The 22,127-nt window shown below is 37.5% G+C and overlaps 1 protein-coding gene across 1 annotated transcript in view; it reads left to right on the top strand.

The window, feature by feature from the left end:
* Positions 1-605: 605 nt before the first annotated feature.
* Positions 606-22,127, top strand: part of sv2a (synaptic vesicle glycoprotein 2A) — a 44,979-nt gene continuing 23,457 nt past the window's right edge. Inside the window, exons 1-2 of the mRNA XM_082150708.1 lie at positions 606-728; positions 19,036-19,776. Coding sequence (XP_082006834.1) covers positions 19,179-19,776 — 598 coding nt within the window. The 5' untranslated portion in view covers positions 606-728; positions 19,036-19,178. The remainder of the gene's footprint in view (positions 729-19,035; positions 19,777-22,127) is intronic.

Below are 22,127 nucleotides of genomic sequence, written 5' to 3'. Positions count from 1 at the left end.
TAATAAAACAGAAAGAAAGAAAGAAAAAGACTTCTATTTCCACAGTCATTTGCTCGAGGAAAACACTGGCGTTTGCGTAACCCCTTCTGAAGGCAGCTTGGATTAAACGTTTTTTTTTTTTTTATCATAATAAAAACCCGTTTTAATTAAAACATTGGTGATGCTGATAGCAAATTAATTTCGGATCGCTCGCACATTGGAGAGTGGTGCTGAGGGATGAAGGGATCGCTCTAGGATGCGAATTAGCCAATTCTACTATGGCGATGGCTTGTCTAATGAATATTAATTTCGTATCATCACGTTCGCCTAATAGACCTAAATGATTGGCTGAAAGGCAGAGAGTGCGAAGAGTGCAAATCACGTGACGATCGCCCAAACGTTTGGCTGAAAGAAAGTTGAGTGAGCGATAGTCGGTTGGCCTATCAAGAATTTTAGGCTCGGCCATGAATAGTAACTAGATTACGTAACTGGACGCTCCAGGAAGGTTACCATGCAACGTCAGTGTGCCTATTAATATTAATAAGTCTAGCGTTCGCCATAGTAGGAATCGTAATTTTGCCTGTGTTGTAGGGTTGCACCCTGTTACACGTCACACGCGCCTTCGTTACAGGGTGAAGATACAGGCAATGTCACACAGCCCTCCTCATCATCACGACTAAAAATTCACCGTATCTTATATACAGTTATTCTTGACAGCATTTGGAAAAAATAATAACTGAATCGCACTGGTAAGTGACCTCTATTGCTCATTAATTCGTGTTTTGGAGCTGATTTATAATTAGTGAATCTATATCTAGCCTATATATGATTTGATGCTCGTCCATGTTTTAAATTGCACATTTATATAGGCATACATACGTGTTTTATGTTATATGTTGCAGGTTTAAGCTTCTACAGGCTATTTTAGGGAGTAGATGCATGCATTTGAAAAATAATGTGAGCACATCAATGATGGATGCAAACGTAATCTTCATCAAAAATACATCTTTATAATTACAACACTGTACGCAAATGATATACAAATCTGTTTTAAGGCAATATTTTTTTTTATCATTGGCTCATGCATCATCTCAAAAATAATTTTACGGCGAGGAGATTTTTTATTTATTTTTTATTTATTTTCTTCTGTATTTTGCACTCAGTATCCTACGACACATTGTTACTTATTTACTGTATTTATGTTAATCTTTGCCATGTGTTAAAGAATAGATCAAAAGAGCAATTTATAAAAGCCATATTCCCATAGAGACAAGGCACCTTAAACCTCGCCCCTTCACCTCATATATCTATCCGTCAGAATAACACTGATCGGGATTTTCCATTTTCCTCGATTTTAGGCTGCTATCGGGTTTCATATTTTCAGCAATTGATTAATCACGAGAAATGTAGATTAAAACGAGATGTTTTGCGCGTGCTATATCTTGAAGCATCAAAATGACCTTGCAGCAGACATGAAGAATGGAAACCTGGTACATGTGTGCGCGTGTGTGAGTGATGATTTATTCTATTGCTGATTGCATTCAATCTAGTCACGACAGCATGTGCATTTGGTTTGACTGAATTCGCAGTGATGCTCTATGGATCTACATGTGTCCGTATACTGCTCCTCTTTCTGTGAAATATAATGCCTTTGCGCTGGAAATAACCAACCATCACTGTTGAGTGCATGCAAAAAAAAGATAAGTGTGCTCTTTACCGTTTCCTATAGAGTAGATTGTGCAAAGCTGAAGTAATATGCAAAAATGTTAGTATTACAATGCTAGAGCTTTATGTTCTAGCAATGCAGAGATTTACGTTGTCATTACTGCATTGATATAGCTATATCCTATATGTTGTTACATTCCTATGCAGATCTTTGTTTATTAGCTATATTAATATTATAGAGTTTTATATCTGACAGTTTTGTTAGTACACTATTAAAAATAAAGGTTCCAAAGGGAGGTTTTCACAGCGATGCCATAATAGAAGAACCAATTTTGGTTCCCCAAAGACCAGTTTTTAAAAGAACCATTTTGTTTTAGTATATGAAGAAAGTTTGATTAATCTAAGAGCCTAAAATAATCTATGAATGTTAAAGGTTCTTCATAGAACCATTGATGCCAATAAAGAACTTTTACTTTTAAGGGTGTATTTAGAGCTTTAGTTGTTTAGTATTGATATTAGAGATGTATATTTGATAGATATTTCTAGTATGAGTTTAGCATGTTAGCAGTATTTGTGATGTTTTCTCTGTTGGAATAATCACTTCTGCTTTTTTATTCACGTTTGTAAGTCGGTTTGGATGAAATACGAGTGCTAATTGAAGACTGTAAATTCAGATCCTTCTTTTTTACATTGTGACTATATTCATAAGCACACAATAAAAATACTTTATCACAGTAGTTAAAATCTAAGGAGAATTATCATTTTCATCAATTACCCAAAAAGCATCACAATGCAAAATAAGGTAATGCTTTATTTTACGGTGTCCTTGTTACATATGTTACCATAGTAATAACAGTAAATAATGCATAAATACATGCAACTAACCCTCAACCAAATCCTAATCATACCCTAACCATATAGTAAGTACATGTAGTTGCTTAATATTACTCAGTACTTAAATATATAATTACACTGTAATAAGGAAACCTTAAAATAAAGTGTAACCCAAAATATTACTATACTGTGGCTTAGTGATATGCAGAAGTCTGAAAGTTTGATGTGCAATGACACAGGATATTGGTAGGATGAGCCACGGTGTTATCATAACTCTGAAAGTGTCCAAGCCCGTGTGAAGGACTTTGAGAGAAGCTGTTTCTCCTATTGTGAGTTGATTTGTGGTACGCAGCTTCAGCTCCAGTCCTCTGGTGCTGCTCAGGATTGCTGTTGTTCCTCAATCATTGTGTGCTCTCTGCGCTGCAGTGCTCTTTTCAGAGTAACCTTGAGAGGAATCCTCAGAGGAAGAGAGAGAACAGGGTCAGAAAAAGTGTTTAACGGCACGACAGGAGCGTTTGTCTGTGATCTCTGCTGGTGCTGATGTCTGATCTGACTCGGCCATCACGCAGAACTCACTCAGGAGTCGGGAATATGATTAGCACTTGAGGTTGGAGCAGCACATTTTCATGTCCGTGTCATATATTAGATTACATTTTTTTAAGGTTGGAAATCATGTTAGTTAGTTTTTCTTTTATTACAATATTGCATTTTTCACAATAATTCCATATCCCCTGGTGCTGCTCTGATTTTTAATATGACTTTTAATTTATGAATATAAAACTGGCTATTTGTTAAAGTAGGCATGAAATGGAATTCGCGATAGTCTTTTCTTCCCAATTATTTGTATATGACTTTTTTTTTTTTTTTTGGGGGGGAATTTATTGGATGGTTGTGGTTTGCTATTGGTGGATCTCATGTGAGTGACAGGTCGCCTCTAGTAAACTACTAGTTAGTACTAGTACTTACACTAGTAAACACATCATCAGAGAAGAGAAGAGAAGTTGCTGCAAGAGGGAGGGGAAGTTATTTTGAGTAAAGATTACGAGGTGACATAAAAAAAAAAAAGTGCATGGACAAATCATTCATAATAAAAAACTGCAATATTTCATAAAAAAAACACAAGATTTGTCCATTTTGATTTCATGGTGATTTTAAGAAATATTCCAAGTGATTCTTCCTTTCTTTCTTTTTTTAAACAAAACATGTTTTTTTGGGGATTATTGTTCTAATTGGTGATTGGTTTACGTTTATTTTTTTGCCTTTGTGTCTTCAATATCACTTTCCATCCTGTTAGTCTTCAAAATATACTTGCAGGTTAACGTCTGGGTAAATGTTCAGAGTGAAATCGAAGGCATGCCAATTTTTAGAGTGGAATGGAAACATCAGAATATATATATTTTCACACCAAGGTGGAGCCATGTGTAAATTCCCATTCACTCGTGTTTGAACCAAAATCTATACATTACTCTCTCAGCATGTGTTCACAGAGAGAAGGGTAAAGGCCATGCACCAACCTCTAAAGATGTCCTCTATAGATATGTGATTTATTTCGAATTTTCTTCAAGGTTAGATCCAGATGTCCTCGGTTTCACGATGATGCAGATGGAGGGTGAGAGGTTTCTTTGAAACTGCACTATATGCTTACGTTTAGTATATTGCATGAGTGTGCATATAACTGAATCATACTGTAATCTCTCACCCATTAATCCCTGCGGTAAAATATGAGCCGCATAAGGAATTCTCATTTCCCCTGGACTTCATTATATACACCATGCCTTGACTACTTCTGCTATTTAAACCTGTTGAGTTACGTTTACCACTTTAAAGGGATATTTGAAAATGTTATCATCATTTACTCCCCCTGATGTTGTTCATCTTCGAAACACAAATGAAGATATTTCTCTCCCTCCATTAAAAGTCTATATTTACTCAAAACTCTGACGCTTCAGAATGTTCATAAAGAGATCGTAAAAGAAATCCATATGAATCGAGTGGTTTCATCCAAGTCTTATGAAGGGACACGGTCGCTTTATATGATGAACAGATTTAATTTAGGCTTTTATTCACTAATAAACACTGATCAGCGAACGTACAGAGCATTCAAATACTATGGTAAACGGTGAACCATTCTCTCGTGTCACACCAGCCTGTTTGAGCTTCAGCAAGAGCCAATGAGGTTTAGTCTTGCGTGTCGAGTAAGTGCGGTTTATCATATTTGAAGGTTTTATGTATAATGCGCGTTAATCAAAGTTTATATGCAAATAAAAGCCTAAATTAAATCTGTTCATCATATAAAGCGACCGTGACCCTTCATAAGACTTGGATGAAACCACTAGATTCATATGGATTTACTTTACAATTACTTAATGAACGTTTTGAAGCATCAGTTTTGGGTGAATAGGCTTTCAGTGGACGGAGAAAAATCTCTCAGATTTCATTAAAACATATATATATATATATATATTTTTTTTTTAAGATGAACGAAAGTCCTATGGGTTTAGAGTGACATGAGGGGGAGAATTTTCATTTTTGTGTGAACTATCATTTTAAGAAAGCAAAGTAGGTCAGTTTTAATTTCATGTTGACTTTAAGGATGAGGATTTCCTTGCATATTATTATAAATTTCACTACTCAGTGTTCAATTTGCACTAGTGACAGTGTGATAGAGTAGAAGCACTTCCTGTTTTGAATGAAATGTTGCATTGACAACACCCATCCAAATGTGGCTCAGGCCAGTTTGTGCTGGAATATTTGGGGCTAAAATGGAGGCAGGGCATGAGGATGCTGGTGGTGCTGATGTAGCAGAGGGCAGGAGTGACTGTGGCCATGGTGACAGCGCACACCGAGAGATTTGTTCCAGGGCTAACGTGACTCACAGCGGCTCTGTCCTTTCCTGCGAGACCGCTGTCGAGACGCTTCTAACCATCCGCTAACATCCTCGTCTCCTCCCTCTATTCCACCGCACTCATTCCTAGATCCATCTACTCAAGGCTTCTGCTGTCACTCTTGCTCTTTGAAATACACCAGATGCATTGAGCTTTGGCCTTGTTGGCAATACTTTATCATGCTGAGCATATGTATCGGAGAAAGCTAGCTTTCCTGTAGCTCAAACAGTAGAGCATTGGCGCTTGCAACGCCAAGGTCATGGGTTTGATTCCTAGGGAAAGGAAGAACTGATAAGAATGTAAATGTGTACCTTGAAATGCAATGTAAGTCGCTTTGGATAAAAGCGTCTGCCAAATGCATAAATGTAAATGTAGTTCAATTTACTCTTTGTAAGATTAGACTTCAAACACATAAAAAAAAAAGAAAAGATGTACAGAAGGGGAAGCAAAACTGTTGTAAGAGGATGGTGCATAATAATATTAAAACTGCTTTGTTTTCATTTTAATATAATTATACAATGTGTGGCCCGGTTTCACAGACAGGGCTTAGATTAAGCCAGGATTAAGCCTTGGATCAATTAGGGCATTTATAGATTTTAGAAACGTGTCTTAGAAAAAACATTACTGGTGTGTTATCTTGAGACAAAACAAAGGCACTGACATATTTTAAAGTCTCCTTTTTTTTTTTTTTTTTTTTTTTACTCATCTTTGATCACCAAAATGACATAAAAAAAAAAATAGCTTGAAAAAACAAAAATTGCTTGAATGTAACTCTACACCCTTGCCTCATTTAGTAAATGTGAAATATGCAGATTAGCCCCGCCTCCACTCACTCACTCCAGGGCTGCTTTCCAGTCCAAAATTGTCATGCCCTTCACTCGCTAACTTCCCTCCGTCTCGTTCATTCGGATGTACGTCTTTGCTTACGTTGCACGAGTGCCGACTACTGGCGGAAACTGCGGTGGGCTGAACTGGAACGTCCTAAAACCTTGGAATCAGCTATGGAGTTTATTTATTATTTACATTTTTTTCCCTTTAAGAATTTGTTTAATACAGCATCCAAATGTATATAGGTTTGTTTGGGTTGCTTTAAATAAATAAAAAATATAATTCATATATCATAGAGTTGTTTGTTGTGGTGGTGATTAGACGAGATCTGTGGTGACGTCACAGTCGTACTGCATTGTGGGACATATAGGTGCCTGAAGTGTACATATGAAGTAGACTCGCTCCCTCTGTCAAAATCGAGGGAACGAGGGTCTGTCCATAATAAACTTCCCTCGTCCACTTCACAAAGTGGAACGCACTTCAAAATGGCGTCAGGGATTCCCCCGAGGGGAAGTGCTTAGGGAAGTTTGCAAGTGCGTGTCTAAAAGTGGACTGGAACGCAGCCCAGCTCAGAGATCCACTGGTTGACGATCACACGTTGATCTGATTGGTTACAAGGTTGTTTGTGATGTCAGAAACACCAGCGATGTTTTTGAGACTGTCTTTGGTTCACTCCAGTTTTAAGGTTTAAGTTTTAGTTTTAGTAACTAGAGTTAACAGAACACTTCCAGTTAAAGACATTTAATTTCAGCAAAGTTTAATGTTTGCAGTTTACAAATCTCTTAATGATAAAAATTAAATAATTGTTTGAGATTGTTTGAGAATTGTTGTTACCGAACAAATGCAACTTTAAAGTAAAAATTTGTCATTCGTGCTCATTCATATTAAAGATGAAATCTTGTTAAACATGTGGCGTATATTGAAATAAAAAAAATATGCGTAGACTTTTATGGTTATTTATGATTAATCCTTTCAAACATAATTTTTTATTGATCCATTAATGCTTTTTGTCTATTGCATCTTTAAATATCATAAACTCATATTCATATATTCTATTCAGACCAGACATTGAGTTTACTTGTACAAATGTACGTCTATTTGTGGGCTAGACATGCTATTAGTTTTTTCTGTTTTCTGCTCAGTGTGGTATCTTTTCTAATATGTGTGGTATTTTGTTTAGTTTCACATGAGATGGTTATCTTACTTTGAATTAAGGTATACTCTATTTGCATGTGGTCTAGACATGATGGAAATACTTATTTGGCCATTTCTGCTTCTTAGGGCTGGTTCTTCACACAGAAAGCGGTTTTGCAAGGTCTCGAGACACGTCTTTTAAAAGTTGAACTTATTTTAACTCGAGTGCCGCGTTTTCAGAACGTTGTGTCATGCACGAGACACTGGAAAAGACGCGAGACTCGACCGCAACGATCAGTGAAAAATAAAGTAGCGCTGTGGAATGGAAAAACGTGATCTTCCGGTACAGGATGAGAGCTTATTAATTACGAAAACGATTATTTATTTTTGCTAATTATTATTTTAATCAGTTAGTTTTTCAGTAACTATTGTTAGTTTCGTTTAGTTTTAGTTTTTCATTTATATTGAAATTTCTGTTTTATTACCGTTTACGAAAAATTTTGTATCAATAGTTTTAGTCTTAGTTTCAGTTTTCGTTTACGAAAACAACCTTGATACCACTTAATGAAATCGAAAAAATAATGCTTGTTTTCAAACTGGTTTCCCGAACACTCCCCCTGTTTTTCATTGGTTGAACAAACAGATAGTCCCTCCCCAAACTCACTCCATTGGACGAAATATGCTTTAAACAGGTTTGGATGAGATTCACCCATTTACTGTTAAATTGACTTCTGTTTCTATCAAGCTAACTGCTTCATCTCGTTATAGTCCTTGTTATGCCGGGGATATTGGTATTCTCCTGTTTGTCCTCTGGGAAGCCCCTGGGCTGTCTGTGTGACCACCTTACACATATATTCCATCTGGCTGCTGGATAATGGATAGCTTAGTTTTAAATTTTGTACAAATAATCGTTCACAATGTTGAAAATGGCTTCAATACGCTGATAAGAAAAGTGACTCAGCATGTATTGTTCCTGAAGGGCACACAGTTAAGGCTTAAATTGCTTTTCAAATCATTCACATGAATAATTAATAAGCCTGTTAGGTGTATTAATAGGGTTATTATGTGGGATGACATGTAAAGGATTTATAATGCCTTTTAACTTAAAATGACTAACAACATTTCATACAAGTATATTGGTTAATGGTTAATGGCATTGCTATTGTAGGAATAATGTATGCATTCGTTTGAATATTTAATTATTCAAATTAGTTTTGAGTGCTTCTTCTCTTCTCAAATCTCTGTGTTTGTACATAGTGCTTTTACATAATGATAATTATTTGCCCCTCTTTATTTCCTCATTAGACACGGACCCAAGCATATGACTTTAAATTTTTAGTGAAAGTCTTATAGTTTGTTTGTTCGTTTGCAAACCCATGCAATGAAAGTCAATTGGGTCCAGCGTTATTTGGACCCCACCTTTCTTCAAAATATGAATGTGAACCAATGAAATGGTGGAAATGATCCATAGGTGATCTTAGTTTATCATTCACAAGTTTTTTTGTTGTTGTCTTGGGTGCATTTGCATGGCTGTCATTAGTCATGATGGCTCTTCCTCTCTCTCGACATGTGCTGCCGCTCTGTTGGTCACTGTTGTTGAGCAGGTTTCTCCTCTCTTCGCCAATCTTTGACCGCTGACATTTAACTGGCTTGAATCTTCTGCCAAAGTGACCCTTTAAAGAGGCCATATTATGCCCTTTTACAAAGTCTTGATTTTGTTTTTCAGATCTGCTAAAATAGGTTTCATGGTTGAATGTTCAAAACACATTATTTTTCACATATTCTCCATTGTTGCAGCACCTCTCTTCCAGGTCTGTCAGAAACACTCTGTTTAGTTCCTGTCTCTATGAAGCCCCTCCTTCTGAAAAGCACAATGTGCTCTGATTGGTCGGCTGGACCAATGTGTTGTGATTGGCCAACCACTTTGTGAGTGTTTTGGAAATGCCATACCCTTTACCATAACCAAGAGTTTCAAGTTGAAAATGTGAAAAAGCATAACAGATCCTCTTTAGAGCACTGCATGGTGTCCAAATGTCCTTCTTTAGGACAGGTATTTTTCAGTCTCGAATCAACAGTTGATTTTAGTACAGTTTGGCATGAGCCTGTTGCTAGGTTATTGACGCTGCGTTCACACTACCTCTGCATGTGGTCAGAGACCGGCGGTTAGGTCGCTACTGGGCGTTCCCGCTACTGGTTGCCTAGTAACGTTTGTTAATGACATTCACAAGATGTTGTAAACAACTAATTCGTTTTCTTGCCACTGCAAAGAAACATTTTTGAAGGAAAATACTAAATATAAATGGAATCAGTATAAAATGCTTAATATTGAAGATGAATGAGAAACAGCGAGTGCTCTTTACCATCGCTGCTATTTATCAAGTGCCAGTCTGTCTGGGTTCACAAAACCATTCAGGCTCAGAGTCAGCATGGCGAGTACCACCATATGTTCACCGAGAAATATCATAGAATATAAGAAATTTGCTTTAGATGCTTTAGAATTTGGTCAAAATATGGTGTTTTAGAAAGCAGCGTAATCATTTTCTCTAAATGCTAAATGTGTGTGTATTTTGCTGAGAGGAACATGCTGTGGGTTGGTGTTTTTTGGGAATGTACTAGTCACGGGTGCAGATTATCCTTAATGCGACTATTTATTTGCATGTTTTTTAGTTTTTTGTAAAGAAAGAGAAAAATTCAGCCTTCACATTAGTTTGACAAACCGTTTTCATCTCAATGAATGTCAACATTCTGTCAAAGCCATTTGATGTGACCCGGCAAACCAACAGCGCTCTGATCCTGGACATCTGCTTTAGGGATTTTCATTGACATTAGCCTCTTGATGGAATTATTGTAACATGATATCAGATCACCAGAATACACACCCAAACAAGATGACTTTATAATCCCTGATGCTGTTTCTGCATACAAACAGCTTAAAGGGACAGTTCACCATTTTTTGTCATCATTTACTCACCCTGAAGTTGTTTCAAACCTTTATGAGTTTCTTTCTTCTGTTGAACATAAAAGAATAATATTTTGAAGAATGGAACAGTTGATGGACCCCATTGACTTCCATACATATGAAAAAATATAGATATACTATGGAAGTCAATGGGGTCCATCAACTGTTTGCTTAAAGGGTTAGTTCACCCAAAAATGAAAATTCTGTCAGTAATTACTCACCCTCATGTTGTTCCAGCCCCGTAAGACCTTCGTTCATCTTCGGAACACAAATTAAGATATTTTTGATTAAATCTGAGAGCTGTCTCACTCCTCCATAGGCTTCTAAGACACTATAACTTGCTGGCCCAGAAAATGCATTAAAGACATCGTTAATATAGTCCAAGTGACTCCAGTGGCGCAATCTTAAGTTTATAAAGCGACAAGAATACTTTTTGTGCGCAAAAAACAACAAAAATAACGACTTTATTCAACTATTAATTTCCTTCTCTCTGGGCCTCGAGTGAGTTCACGTAGTGTAACTGCGCAGCGCTTCTGTGTTGTACGTCACATGCATGACACACATGACCAGCGTCGGCCAATAGTGAGCCTACGTGTGACGTACAACACAGACGCGCTGCGCTAAAACACTACGTGAACTCACTCGAGGTCCAGAGAGAAGGAAATGAATAGTGGAATAAAATCTTTATTTTTGTTGTTTTTTGCGCACAAAAAGTATTCTCGTCGCTTTATAAACTTAAGATTGAGCCACTGGAGTCACTTGGACTATATTAACGATCTCTTTAATGCATTTTCTGGGCCAGCAAGTTATAACGTCTTAGAAGCCTATGGAGGAGTGAGACAGCTCTCAGATTTAATCAAAAATATCTTAATTTGTGTTCCGAAGATGAACGAAGGTCTTGCGGGGTTGGAACAACATGAGGGTGAGTAATTACTGACAGAATTTTCATTTTTGGGTGAACTAACCCTTTAACAACATTCTTCAAAATATCTTCTTTTATGTTCAATATAAGAAAGAAACTCATACGGGGTTGGAACAATATGAGGTTGAGTAAATGATGACAGAATGAAAGTTTTTAGGTGAACTATGCCTTTAAGATATATATGATGGGGACATGAAAATGTACTCCAAAACAGAAATGAGCCCCTCAGGGCTGTCATCATAGGTTTGTGTTTTCATTGGCAGTTTGTATTCGCTAACACTGAGATCCACTGGAGTCCCATGAGCCTCTTCACACTCTAGCTGATGTGCTGCTTTCCTGTCGTCTCTTGTTGAAAATGATGATCTACACTCCCACTGGCGTAGTCTCTGCTTCAAAAACTGAATTACATAATTGGGTCTTTCATCACTGGTGAACAAGAGGCAAAGCCATTGCCCACCCCTTATATCAGAGTTAATTCACAATCAGCTTGATCCTAAAGCGATGTTACGAATAAAGGTGACAGATCTTTTACTGATATGTTGCAACTTCTGAGAAATTACAAATTAAGAGCTACAACAAGAAACGTGTTTCACAGCCCATTTTACTTTCATTATCCGATATATTTCCAAGTGCAACAATATTTTTATGAGAAAAAATGTCAGATGAGACTCATTAGAGTTTGTTTGGTTTTATATACATACATATATAACACTATATATATATATATATACACACATACACACACGCTACCGTTCAAAGGGGGCCAGTTAGTGTCTTTGAGATTAGTCACTTATGCTCACCAAGGCTGCATTTATTTGATCAAAAATGCAATAAAAACAGTAAAATTGTGAAATATTATTACGAATTTAAAAAACCTTGTTCTATTTAAATATATTTTAAAATGTAATTTTTTTCTGTGATGTGAAAGCTGAATTTTCAGCAGCCATTATTCCAGTCTTCAGTGTCAATGTACAATTTTATTTATATGATATCTTATTTATAAAACAATAAGTATTTTTGCAGTGTGTCATCGCTCTTGATTCATAGCAGATCTAGAAGAAATCTAATTTTTATTGTGTTTAAGAATGGCACTGTCTTCCTTGTCTGTGTGTTTTACTCCATTTTTGATCTACTGCAGTACTAAGTCACATCTAAATGGCCTATAATCTCATTTTGCTATTAGAGCAGTGTATCAGAGAGATGTGACAGCTCTGGGATAGGCTTTGGTTCACAGAGCTTTTAGGCCCTGTTCTTTAGCGCTGACATATGTTCCTGTACGAGTCTAATTGAAACGCAAGTGTTCCTCCAAGAGTCGATTGAGTGTTTTTCCCAGCAGAGCCATCTCACACATGCCGCTGCTCCTACACGCCACTATTGCTGTCCTGTCTGCAGACATGAGGAGAGCTGTATTTGGGAACTGTGGGGGATATGGTTGTTACCATTGCACCGTACTGCAGTCTCTGTTCTCTGCCTGTGCAGGACTAGTTACATGGGTTATTTACAGGTGTAATGCTTTGACACTGAGGGCCCTATTTTAACAGTCTGAAACGCAAGAATTAAGCGCGAAACGCAAGTAACTTTGTGGGCGGGTCTCGGGCGCTGTTGCTATTATACCGGCGGGATAAATGACTCTTGCGCCCGACGCAAATCTAAAATTTGTTGGTCTGAAGTAGCTTCATTATTCATAGGTGTGGTTTGGGCGTAACGTGAAATAATCCAATCAGAGCGTCATCTCACATTCCCTTTAAGAGCAGGCGCGCTTGTTCCATGGCGGATTGCTATTATAACAGCGGATTTGCCAGGCGCACGCCAGGAGCGGTTCACAGCCGAGGAGACCGACGTTCTCGTCAGGGCCGTAAAACACAGAGAAGTGACATTGGGGATGGAGAAACACACCCAAATTAGCTTCGGTTAAACAGGCATATGATAATTTGGGTAAATGTGTAAGCTAGATGTATGCTTTTATAATAAATTGTCTATCTATCTATCTATCTATCTATCTATCTATCTATCTATCTATCTATCTATCTATCTATCTATCTATCTATCTATCTATCTATCTATCTATCTATCTATCTATCTATAATCGTAATAATGTATGATTTGCAAAAATGAGAACCACTGCTTTTGTGTAGATGAGAGAATCAAAGTGTTTGCACGTTGTGCACACGCTACATTGATTATGGCCAAGCATGCGCCCTTAAAAGAGCATCTGAATAACGCGCCACTGACATTAGACTAGGTTTTTCCTGGTCAGTGGCGGAATTGTTTTCTAAACCTGCAAAATAGCATCAGGGAACGTTTGCGCCGGAACACTCCTCCTCTTTGCGCTGAACCGCCCCCGGGAGCGCAAATGCATTTGCTAGTTTACTGACGTGCGTCTGTGGAGGGAAAAGTCCGCTGTGCGCGGGTGCAAAATAGGAATGAAACATGCGTCGGTGTACAAAGTCAATTGCGCTGGGTGCAAGATAGGGCCCATAATGTCACTGAGAGCTCTTAAAGGGATAGTTCACCTGTCGTCATTTACTCACCTGCCTGTTTTAAAGAATGTCATAGATGTGTGTGAGGATCGGATTGAAATTTAAAGAATTAGCCTTTTACTCTCAAATCTCTTTGGATGTGCTATGCCAGAATAGCAGAGCGAATTAGTACAACTTAAATATCAGTTTGTTTCTCACATAAAGCTATCATATGGATTCAGACAACTTGAAATGTAGCATAAGAGTTGTGTTGACTGCTTTAGTGGTGCACTTTCATTGTGTGGAAGACAGTTTCATTGTATGTAATGTTTTGTGTTCCACTAAATTATATATGAAGGTGAGTACATGACAGTGTTATTTTAGTATTATTTATACAAGTTTAATTGTTCTGAACAGAAATGCTCATTTGAAATCACCTCTAACTGGTTTATAACGTTATTTTACCATTCTGTTTGGTAGAACCAATCAACCAATTCATTAAAATAATATGGCTTATGCAAATGTGACATTGACACATCCATTGTGAGTAAAATGCCCGAATTTTTCCGACTGCATCCTGCAGGACTACAAACCACACCCCTACAAGTTACGCCCCCTTACAATGAGACAGCCAATTAGCACCTCTCTCTAGAACCATTGATGTCATCACTAGTGCTGCACTTCTTCTACAGTAAATTTTTAGGGTTGGGGTAGGTTTTCAGCTATAATTACCATAGGTCTGTATTTGATTGTATTTTAACTAAAAACGTGTCATTATATTATTAACATTTTACCAAAATCAAGCTCAAATCATATGAAGTTACGTTTTTCACCAGCGAATCTCAGAAATGTGTGTTTTGTCAGTCATTAGAATGGCCGCATCTGAGGCAGTAAGTGCATCGCCTTGCATTTATATCAACTAACAAGAGTATTGTAGCTATGAGTTAAAATACTGATTCTGCTCGGAGTGAACAAATTGATTTTTTTTAGGCCCTGGGTCAGAATGCCTTTGATTGTTTCAGTATAGTAATGAAAGCAACATTGATATTTGTCTTGTTTTGAACGAAATCACGCTTTCTTGAGCTTAGCCACAAAGTTGCTGATGCATTTTCATCATGTGTCAGCACTTTATCCATCAAATACTCATCAGAACCCACTTATGCATGGATTTTCCTATACCAAACACTCTCTAACCAGCCCTGAAAGCAATCAATATTAGAAATGATTTTCCCAATGGCAGTGCATGCATGCCTCTGTATTGGAAGACATCCAGAGAACATGCAAGTATTATATTAGTGATAGTTGAACGACCACAGAGGACAGTATACCGCAGATCCCTGTCTGTTGCCGCCAACTGGGCCATTTCTCCCTTGGACCAATCGCAACTGCTGATGAGCTCATATATAGCGCCCCAGATCCACCTTTACAGACATTTATAGTTTTACAACCGTCTTCTCTATTGCTCAGTGTTTACTTTGAGTAACAAGGGAAGCACGTCAATTTGTTTTATTGGCATTTACAGCTCTACGATCCACATGGCTGTTCAGTTTCTGTGTATTCACTTATCAGTGCCACGATAACGTAATAGGACTTGTGCCGAGGTGTTCAGAGCAGGACTGCTGTGCTGACAGATATCCGAGATTGCTATTTTTTTTTGTCTGTCACAGAGAAGGCCGAATGTCAGACTGACCGGCTCATTATCTTCACAGACACAGGGTGATGTGGTTGCTGAGAGATGACCGTCGGCTGATGAGTTCTATTCAGAGAGGAAAACACAGCCAGAGAGATAGAAAAGAACAGGCAAATTACTGAATTAGATGAGAATGTGAAAAAGACTGACAAAAAAGAAGAGCAGTGTCATTAGGAATAGGAATTGTAATGAATTTAATGATTGTGGCTCTGTATACATGTATCTATGCATGCCTACATATCCTAAAGATGTGTGATGTATGTAAAATATAATATATACAGTACAGGCCAAAAGTTTGGACACATTACTATTTTTAATGTTTTTGAAAGAAGTTTCTTCTGCTCATCAAGCCTGCATTTATTTGATAAAAAATACAGATTTTTTTTTTAATATATTGTGATATATTATTACAATTTAAAATAATTGGTTTTCAATTTATTATACTTTAAATTATTATTTATTTCTGTGATGCAAAGCTGAATTTTCAGGATCATTACTCCAGTCTATCACAGGATCCTTTAGAAATCATTCTAATATGATGATTCATTATCAAAGTTGGAAACAGTTCTGCTGCTTAATATTTTTTCATAACCTGTGATACTTTAGGATACTTTGATGAATAAAAAGTAAAAAAAATATATACACTACTGGTCAGTCATTTGGTGTCAGTAATTTTTTTTCTTTCTTTTTTTTGAAATAAATCAATACTTTTATTCAGCAAGGATGTGTTAAATTGCTAAAAAGTGATAGTAAAGAAGATTTATATTATTAGAAAATATTTTTTTATTTTGAATAAATGCAGTTCTTTTTAACCTTTTATTCATCAAATATATTAGGCAGCAGAACTGTGTCCAACACTCATAATAAATCAGAATATTAGAATGATTTCTAAAGGATCATGTGATAGACCGGATGTCACATGTGACACTGAAGACTGGAGTAATGATCCTGAAAATTCAGCTTTGCGTCACAGAAATAAATGATAATTTAAAGTATAATAAATTGGAAACCAATTATTTTAAATTGTAATAATATATCACAATATATATAAAAAAAAATCTGTATTTTTGATCAAATAAATGCAGGCTTGATGAGCAGAAGAAACTTCTTTCAAAAACATTAAAAATAGTAATGCTTCCAAACTTTTGGCCTGTACTGTATATTGTGGTTTAGTGAGTGATTCAATACCCACTCTGAAGGAATGTGTGAATCAAAATTATTTTTATTTTTTTAAATCATTCAAAAAATCATACTACACTACTCATACTGAAGTGAGGAGAACTCGGGGTGAAAGAGGGGTTGTCATTGTCAGTTCCGGTTTTTGATTCCTAACCTTAAATATGATCCTTTTCAGGTTTGCGCAGTGAAAGATTTCTGTACAGATCTTTATCGGTGTTGTAGAGCTCCTAAGTACCCTCTGAGATATTATTATTAATGTGGCTCAATTATGAATATTTGATTATTAATGCAATAACTGGATCCAGACCAATTTCAACAGATTGTACGAGGCAACACAAACGGATGGTTTCATGAATTTCCCTCAGGAACATTTTAATCAGCCCGTTTTTCAGGGAGGCTCAATTGGTTTCTTAAAGTGTTTTCCCCCAGAATGTAAAGTGGAGGAAACAAGGTCACTGCGAGAGCTGATGCACCTATTTACATGCTGTCAGCGTTATCCATGTATTCATTTGTAAACATACAATAATTTTTATTATATGTATAATTTTTTTTATTTTTTTTTTGCTGTTATCACAAAAGTGATTTATGAAAATCAAGAGTATACAGGTAATGTTTCTGCTGGAAAATCTTGCTGAAGCCAGGCTCAGTGTATAGCTCTCTTTACATGATTTCTATGTGGTCCGAGCAGGTCATTAGCGGATCCAAGCTGGTTTAGATGGTTGATTAGCTGGAAGAGCAGCCGTTGGACCTGTTTTTTAGCCTGGAAATCCAGACCACAAATCTGAACGATTAATGGTCTGGCATCGACTAATGAAATCGGCCAGCTCGAGGGGCGGCACCAAGCAAGCATTTGAAAATCTCACTGCACGCAATTGGATAACACTACGACCAATCACAACAATAAACCCCATACGCTTAGCTACCAGCGGAGCTAACTGGTAGATTAGACTCTTACCGTATCCGGTCGGCAAAACAGCAAAAAAGGATTCAAGCGCCGGCGTCTTCTGTTCCTCTTTTAGATTAAAAGCCAAGTCTAACTCGTTCATTGTAGCGGCCAAAGCCGTTTCAAACAACTGGTGTTCATCCATAGCCATCTTGCAATGTTTACTAATGACTTCGACGTCACAGCGCTGTCATCATCTCGCCTCTGGCCCGCCTATATCAGATAACCCGATGTGATTGGTGCAGCTCAGATACAAGGGCATATTTAATGAGCATCATTACTAGACACCAGAGTAACTCGCTGAGCAAATTCAACTTGTGCTCTCGCGAGAACTCTGGATTTCCAGGGTGCCTGTTTTTTTACCTGATTGACCATTTTTATAACTAGTTTGGGTTAAGCTGGTATGACTGGTTGCATAACCTGCTTAGACTATTCTTAAAAGATACTCATTAAACTTTTTTTTCTTCAAGACATGTCCTAACTTTTTAAAGTCAGTTATATAAAAAGGTACATTGGTTTTCATTTGAATTGGAAAAGTAAGACTGATTACCTCTTGTCTAACGGCTAGTTGGTCAAACCAGTCCTTAAGACACAAGTCTTAACAACTAGCAGCTGTGTTTCTGCTTACATTATTTATTTGACATTGTAAATGCATTGTTTTAAGCAGGTAAACTGTGTACAAACTAGGCATCCATAATTCAAGAATACAAATAATGTATTTTGGAAGTCAATGTGAAACAAATAAGTCAGCCAATATTGGTATACTGTTTGCCTTCTTTGTATATCATCAGAATATACAGACTAACTGTATGATTCAGCAAAGAGTAAGATCTAAAAGAGCAAATCTCATAAAAACATGCCCATGTCACAAATAATACAACATTTTAATTACAGAAATTACATTCAGTATAAAGACAATGAAGCCCTTTTGGAGTTTTTGCATTTTTATTAAGTTTTGCATTTTCAGAGTTTTACACTGTGACATTTTTATCCTGTAATAATTATCCTGTAATACAATTGATGATGATGACAATGATTTATTTTTATGTAAATAAGCATAAATGCAGCACAACCAAACCTTTACAACCATTATTATAAAAATACTTTAAAATGTTAAACTTCATATTTATAAATTAATTTGAAGAAAAAAAAAATAAATGTTTAAAAATAAAAAACGAGGGGTGGTGGTGGCGCAATGGATAAGACACATGCCTTTGGTGTGAGAGACCCGGGTTCGAATCCACTGTAAGACACCAATGTGTCCCTGGGCAAGACACTTAACCCCTAGTTGCTCCAGAGGCGTGCGACCTCTGACATATATAGCAATTGTAAGTCGCTTTGGATAAAAGCGTCAGCTAAATGAATAAATGTAAATGTGAACTGTACATGATTATGACGATTTGTCCAATAATTTCACATTATTGACTATTGCACCATCAATTCACCATAAATGATAAAAATGCACCTTATGTTACATATAATGCATATATTTGTAAATTCCAGTATTTCTGTACGTGTGTCATCTTGAATAACAGCGTGTGTTCTTCTCTAATTCCAGGCTGTCGTATAGAGCGCTGTGCTCGAGTAGGTGCTGTCCAGGGTCCTGAACTTCTCTAGCCCAGCTTCACTCTACTACATGCTAACAAGCAGCTCCTGACACCCGGCTCCAGCACTCTTTACATCAACACACAGCTTTCAACCATGGATGAGGGTTACAGAGATCGTTCGGCCTTTATTAAAGGCGCTAAGGACATTGCCAAAGAAGTCAAAAGGCATGCAGGCAAAAAGGTGGGCCGCCACGTGGACAAGGTGGCTGATGAGTACACCAAACGCTCTTATACTCGCTTCGAAGAGGAAGACGATGACGACGACTACCCCGTACAGGCCCAGGACGGCAGCTACTACCGCAGCAATAGCAAGGCCAATGACGACGAAGGGGCTCACAGCGACTCTACAGAAGGTCACGATGAGGATGATGAGATCTATGAGGGCGAGTACCAGGGCATCCCCAGAAATGACTCAGTGGAAAAGGCTGACATACAGGGGGACGGAGTGGGACAATCTCAGTTCCGGGACGTAGCGCAGTATGAGGGCGAGAGGAGGAAGGACCAGGAGGAGCTGGCACAGCAGTATGAGACCATCCTTCAGGAGTGTGGCCACGGCCGCTTCCAGTGGACCCTCTACTTTGTCCTGGGTCTGGCTCTGATGGCTGACGGCGTGGAGATCTTCGTGGTGGGTTTCGTCCTGCCCAGTGCTGAGAAGGACATGTGTTTGTCTGAGCCCAACAAAGGGATGCTGGGTAAGTCAAGAACAGCTTGTTAGTTTTTATTTTATTTTTTTTTTCTATGGAGCGCAACAGTGCCCATCACCTGTTCCTGCAATCTTTTCTGGAAATGTTTTTTCCATTCATTTTTCCAATAGGGATTTTAAGAAAGTTAAGAGGTGTATAAAAATATTACAAACTTTGATTTGAAGCAAAAAAGTGAAAATCAGACAAAAAACTTAACAGCTTTAATGAGGGAAATGTTACTGTATTACAGTTATCATTCGCTCTTTGACAAATTGCTTTAGTTCTCTTTTGTAAGTAATTTTGGATTAAAAACTTTGGATAAAAACCACCAGCCAACAGGCTGGCCAGGTTAGGAGCCTACTAAGACAAGATGTAAGATGTTTTTTTCAGTAGGGATTTATAAGACCATGTCCAATGGTTACTTTTGCTTACAAAAAATGGCATTCTGTGACATATAAACAATATTCATCTTAGGGCTAGTTTCTACTGCCATTTTGTGCCCAATTCACCATCTGTCAGTCCATCCAGCAAGGACACTCGCCCATCCTGGTCGAACCCAACGCAGCACTGACGCAGTTTGAGCTATAATTAACTGACAATAGACTGCTGAACAGCACAGTGTGCTTTCATGGCTTATACTGATTCCTGTGGTGTATGGCACAAATGTTCTAGTAGTGGGTTTGCATGAAAAGAGTCATTGAATACTGGTGGTGGTGGTGGCGCAATGGATAAGACACATGCCTTTGGTGTGAGAGACCCGGGTTCGAATCCACTGTGAGACACCAATGTGTCCCTGAGCAAGACACTTAACCCCTAGTTGCTCCAGAGGCGTGCGACCTCTGACATATATAGCAATTGTAAGTCGCTTTGGATAAAAGCGTCAGCTAAATGAATAAATGTAAATGAATACCATGTTACATATCCCCCCCCTAAAAAAACAAGGTATTATCATTAGATCATGTCCACAAACACTTTTTGGTCGTTTTAACTGCTGTACTCATCAATGCACGTAAGTGTTGCTGCTGTTAGACCATATTCATTATGTTTCTTTATGTTGTCTCTTTTTTTTAAATGATCTTTTTATATGATTATTGTGACATCATTGTGTTACAATGTGAGCTAGTGTGCTCATGTAATTGCTTGTTCATTGAGATATTCTGCCTGGGTCTCAGCTTTAGCGTGTGTATGTGTGGAGTGCCATTAGGGAGCAGGGCCCTTGGTCTCTCCCCTGTTACAAAACAGCCCTGACTCATGCTGAAGTGCCATTTGCATCTCTGCTGGGTCCTTGTGCCTAAAGTTTCCATGCATGCGCAGCTGCAGCTCTGCAGCAAAACTGTCTTCAGCCTCTGTCACATGACATGCTCCAATCAAATCCAACAGCGTGGATGTGTGGGATGAAATGGCCCGCGGAGGTTTTTTTTCCTGCTCACTGCACCCAGCAGTCGACCTGCATGTTTCTCTACTGATGGCTTCAAATGCAGAGACCTAGAAGACACAGCGCAATTTGTTTGTGTAATATGAAAATATCATGAAGAAAACACTATTATTATTTATCACGGCACTGAAAGGAAATCGCCCCATTAAATGTTATGACAAATCAGCCGTCAAGGAGATTTTATGGTTTGATGGATTTGTATTCATCATTTGTTTGGATGGATGGATGGAAAAGGAGATAGATAGATAGATAGATAGATAGATAGATAGATAGATAGATAGATAGATGATAGATAGATAGATAGATAGATAGATAGATAGATAGATAGATAGATTGATTGATTGATTGATAGACAGATGGATAGGTAGGTAGATAGATAGACAGATGGATAGATAGATAGATAGATGATAGATGGATTGATTGATTGATAGACAGATTGATAGGTAGGTAGATAAATAGACAGATGGATAGATAGATAGATAGATAGATAGATAGATAGATAGATAGATAGATAGATAGATAGATAGATAGATAGATTGATTGATTGATTGATTGATAGACAGATGGATAGGTAGATAGATAGATAGATAGATAGATAGATAGATAGATAGATAGATAGATAGATAGATAGATAGATAGATAGATAGATAGATAGATAGATAGATAGATAGATTGATTGATTGATAGACAGATAGATAGATAGACAGATGGATAGGTAGATAGATAGATAGATAGATAGATAGATAGATAGATAGATAGATAGATAGATAGATAGATTGATAGACAGATGGATAGGTAGATAGATTGATAGACAGATGGATAGGTAGATAGATAGATAGATAGATAGATTGATTGATTGATTGATAGATAGATAGACAGATGGATAGGTAGATAGATAGATAGATAGATTGATAGATAGACAGAT

This window comes from Leuciscus leuciscus, assembly GCF_965113295.1.
Source record: "Leuciscus leuciscus genome assembly, chromosome: 20".
Classification (NCBI taxonomy): Eukaryota; Metazoa; Chordata; class Actinopteri; order Cypriniformes; family Leuciscidae; genus Leuciscus; species Leuciscus leuciscus.
This window is presented reverse-complemented; position numbering and strand designations above follow the sequence as displayed.